General features: G+C 36.2%; 1 protein-coding gene across 1 annotated transcript in view; it reads left to right on the forward strand.

The window, feature by feature from the left end:
- Positions 1-609: 609 nt before the first annotated feature.
- LOC145259683 (uncharacterized) overlaps positions 610-5,111 on the forward strand; it is a 25,127-nt gene continuing 20,625 nt past the window's right edge. Inside the window, exon 1 of the mRNA XM_080117351.1 lies at positions 610-3,043. Coding sequence (XP_079973477.1) covers positions 745-2,982 — 2,238 coding nt within the window. The 5' untranslated portion in view covers positions 610-744 and the 3' untranslated portion in view covers positions 2,983-3,043. The remainder of the gene's footprint in view (positions 3,044-5,111) is intronic.

Here is a 5,111-nt window from a genome sequence, read left to right on the forward strand (position 1 = left end):
TTTAAAAATAAGGATGAACAGGAGAGGGGGAGTAAAATAAAACACCTAACATTTGTCGGTTTTGACAGTCATTTTGAAAGTACCCGGTTTCGTTCGTTTACAAACTAAAATAAATAAATAAATGCACGACACTTCCGGTTGCTGTCACGTGTTTATTTGTAACTATTTGTAATAAAACATCTAATATCAGTGATCGGTTTGGATCGCCCGCCATTTTGAAATTACCCGGTTTCGTTTGATTCACATGACGTTATGCATTAATTAAAAGAAAAAAAAAATAGACAACACTTCCGGTTTGTTGTTTTTTTTTTTTTTTAATCACGTGTTCATGTAGAAATCTATCTCAGCCAGCCGAGAATGTTATTACGGCTCATGACCGTCGCTGACAAAACAATTGTTTGCAATGCGACGCAGAGGATAATGGCTGTAGTTCTTCTTTTAAATCGTGGACTGTGAACGCATATTTTTAGCAGTCTGTTTTTTTTTCCCCATTCTACACGGTGACGTACCAGGTGCATAAACGATTTGTGTTTTTATTCGTCGAAATCTGTCTCTCTTTTAGCGCAACTGTGATTACGCGTTTTAAAAAAGAAAGGAAAAAAGTGATGACAGATTTTTGTATATACTTCACATAATCCGGATCATTATTATTTATTTTATTTAAAAAAATCAAAAAAAATCGAAAAACACATAAGTTATTAATTATTTAATTAAAAATATATATAATAATAAAAAATAAATAAAATGGATAGTGACGGACAACCGAAGGAGTTTACGACCGGGTTCGGTTCTGTGGGTGCCTTAATCTCATCTTCAGAGTTGCCGCCGGTTGTGACCCATCACCGAAGTGCCCCACCCAGTCCAACGGGTCATGGCAGCTACAGTATAGAGATCCACACATCCCACTCTACAGACGATGCGTTCACAATCATTCCCGACGATGTGGAAGCGCACAGGATCACAAATAATTACCTTTTCGGATTTAAGAAATGGAAAAGCCACATCTCAACTCGCCCCGTGGAGAACCGTTCGGAGATCGTACAGGACCTCTATACCGACATCAACAATTCGATGCTCCCCGTACGAGTGTCCACGGTTAGGCCCACCAACATCCTTTACGTTGTACTTATCGGGTGGTGGCTGGCCCTAATCTATGCCCTGGTCGCCATCGTCATGTTTCTTACCTACTTCGGGAGATCATACGGGTTCTTCTGTCTGAAAATGGCCCGGTATTTCCTCTGGCCGTTTGGTTTCTTTGTCCACCTCGTAGACACGCCGCCCCCTTTGGAATTATCCTCGGAAGTTCGCGAAGAAAATAGCCGGAGGATGGGAAACGAGGAACACCATCCGGATGAACGTACCGGTCTACTCAGCAAGAGCAGCTCTGCTCAACTAGCGAACGAAAGATGTACGTATTGGTACAAGCCGAAAACTTATATATGGTTTTTGCTCGGTGTACCCGTCCTAATGGTGTGTCACGTTCTCATCTTTATTGTGACCTGGCTGCTAGTTATAACCATACCAATCGCCAAAATCAACAGCAAGACTATCAGAAAGGTGCTTTTCCTTCCACCGGAACATATCGACATTTGCAACTCCAATGTTATCCCCAAAGACAATACCCCCCGAAACGGTGAGATTATCATGTATACACACCAATCTGTAAATATCTACTATTACAAATACACAGTAGATGGCATGAACGTTATTTTGGTCAACCTACTGCTACTAGATATCGCAGCTTTAGTACTCGGATTTATTGACACCCAAAACTTTATTTCACCGGTTTTAAAATGCTTTATGTCTCTCTTCGGCATCGTGCCCCTCACCTATTACATTGGAGCTGCTATCACCAGCATTTCGGCACAGAGCAGTTTTGCAGTGGGCGCCCTCTTAAACGCTACCTTTGGTTCCATAGTAGAGGTCATCCTCTATGTGATCACCCTAAGAAAAGGTCAGCAGGAGAACTCCACTTGCTACCCCGAACTGGTCAAGTCTGCCCTCGCTGGCACCATTTTGGCTACCATGTTATTGATTCCAGGCTTGTGTATGGTCATCGGCGGATTAAAGTACCAGACGCAAAGGTTCAACCCTCGTTCGACCAGCGTCGGTTCCTCGTTGCTTTTTGTTTCCGTCGCGGGCGTCTTTGCCCCAACCCTCTTCTCGGAGATCTATGGAGATCTCCACTGTTCCAAATGCGAAAAGGTCGAAACGTGGATCCCGATAAACGGCACTAGTGCTGATACTTCAAATTCTTCCGTGGTTGGCATGCAGTGTTCCCAGTGCAGCCAGTCTCTATTTGGTCTCGACGGAGACACGACCCTTTACGATAAGCACATCTTACCCCTCGTGTATACCTGCGCCATTCTCCTTCCCATCTCATACATCATTGGTCTCATGTTCAGCATGAAGACACATTTCGGACATGTCTATCACGAATTCTATGATCAAATGGCCGAAGAAGGTTCAACGCATCGCGGACATCACCATGGCGCTCCCCAATGGTCTCGGATCAAATGCATTGTAATTCTTTCTGTCAGTACAGTTCTAATATCACTGTTGGCAGATATAATGGCCAACAATCTCCAGCCTTTGATGGAGACCCTTCAAATGTCGGAATATTTCATCGGGGTTACTCTGATCGCCGTTTTACCGGAACTTCCTGAGATTGTCAACGGGATCCAGTTTGCATTACAGAACAATGTCGCCATGGGGATAGAGATCGCCATCAACACGTCGATCCAGTGTTGCCTTCTGCAGGTCCCACTCTTGATTCTCATCAACTTGATCTACCCGTTTGGGCTGTACATGATATTTAGTGACGTCCATATGTTCGCCGTCATCTTTGCCGTGATCGTCATGAACTACACTCTGCAAGACGGACGCAGTAACTACTTCCAGGGGTCAGCCCTGCTCCTCATCTATTTTGTCCTGATGGCCATGTACTTCTTCACGCCCACACCAAAACACGTCCAGTGTTAGTCTCTACCCACAGAAACACTGGACTATCTCACACATCACATGTGCCATTACAACATAAAAGGTAAATCTACGGCTTTCGTTCAGATTGGCACTTCTTTGTTTAAAAAGCCATTCGGCGGAAGTGACGTCAGACAAATTTAAAAGTACGGATGACCAATACTGTAAATGAAGTTTTGTTGTTTTAATGCAAGTATAAAAATAGAAGTTTTATTCAAACAGTTTTTATTTGATCGTTTAAAACAAAATTATAACCTTTATAATGAAACTATATTATGAACTGTTTTTTTTTTTATATATTTATGAACTATATTTTTGTTTGATAAAAAAAAAAAAAAGTTCATAACGTACTATGGTGATTGAGCATAACACGGCAGCTTAACTTTCAAATACGTCGCTAGGATGCGCCCGCATCGCTCAATCGAGGTATGGAAGCAAAAAATGGAAACACTACCCCCGCTTTTCTCCAAAACTGCTTACTTATTATATTTAGACAAAGTATTGAGATGTTTTGTGCTAATATATCTATGTTTATAAATTATATTTAATCACACAAACAAGAAAAAACTATGATTGTGTCGTGAACTATTGTCTTGAATTTGTAAACCTTTTTTTATTATTATTTTTATTTTTGGCGAACAATTTAGAGATATTTTAAAAATATATTTATTTACAGAAACACGAAAAAACAAAATAACAATGAATAATGTGTCGCTAAATATTGTTTTAAATTCTTAAACTTTTTTTTTTAAATAATTTTTATTTATTTTTGGTAAACAACTTACATATTTTAAAAATATATTTATTTACAGAAACATGAAAAAACAAAACAATGAACGTTAAAAAAAAAAAAAAACGTAAATATGTTTGAAAAAATAAAAATTAATTGATAAAAGGGTTACGAATAATCTTATTAGAACCCAAAACAATATTTAACGCTTCTATAAATAAATATATTTTAAAAAATATCTAGATAAATGAAACAAACACGTGAAAAACGCTTTTTTTAAAGCTACAACATATTCATTGTCTTGTTTTATATATATATATATATATATATATATATATATATATATATATATATATATATATATATATATATAATATGAGCAAACAGTTAATAAAATATGTTAAAAAACACTTTGAAATGAGTTAAAAACATATTTAATCTGAAAAGGAACCACTAGATAAATGGATAGTCCTTAATCCGCGGAGTTTCGAAGAAATACTCTCCTTCTCATCAGAGGGTAGGAATTAGCTAAATGCGGGATCGGATTTTGCATGCATCATATTATAAGCTCTATTTCCTATTTGGTTTTATCGAGCTTTTATATCTGGCTGAGATAATTTTATAAATATTATTTCTTTAATATTTATAATTTACTTTTTGCTCATATTATAAGCTCTATTTCCTATTTGGTTTTATCGAGCTTTTACATCTGGCTGAGATAATTTTATAAATATTATTTCTTTAATATTTATAATTTACTTTAATTTTACCATCTTGGATCATTTTGGTAAATTCAATTGTAATTTTCATTTTATATATATATATATATATATATATATATATATATATATGACAGTTTACCATAATATATAACATTAACTTAAATAAACATAGTTATTTTAAAAATCTATGTGATGAAAAATGACTACTAATAAATAAGTAATCAATTTTGGGGAAAAGCAGGGATATTGTTTCCATTTGGTGCTTCCATACCTCAACTGAGAGACGCTGGCGCCATCTAACGACGTGTTTGAAAGTTAAGCCACCGTGTTATGCTCAATTACTCATATTATTGGGGGGAGGGAACAGTTCATAAATATATTTAAAAAGAAACAGTTCATAAATGTTCTATAAGTTTTATTTTTTATGTTTGATGTAAAAAAAAAAAATAAAAAATTACCAACACTTCTAATGTTTGCTTAAAAAAACCCCAAAAAACGGTGCATAAACATATTTTTTTTATAAAGGTTATAATTTTGTTGTTAAAAGTTCAAATAAGGATTGTTTGGATAAAACTTCTATTTTTCTATTTTCTAAAACAACAAAAAAAAGCTACATTATATATAGTGTTGGTCATCCGTACCTTTAAATTTGTCATTTCCGCTGAGTACCTTTGTAAACG

Source organism: Euprymna scolopes, chromosome 35 (assembly GCF_053919585.1).
Source record: "Euprymna scolopes isolate OS-2025 chromosome 35, ASM5391958v1, whole genome shotgun sequence".
In the NCBI taxonomy this organism is placed as follows: domain Eukaryota; kingdom Metazoa; phylum Mollusca; class Cephalopoda; order Sepiida; family Sepiolidae; genus Euprymna; species Euprymna scolopes.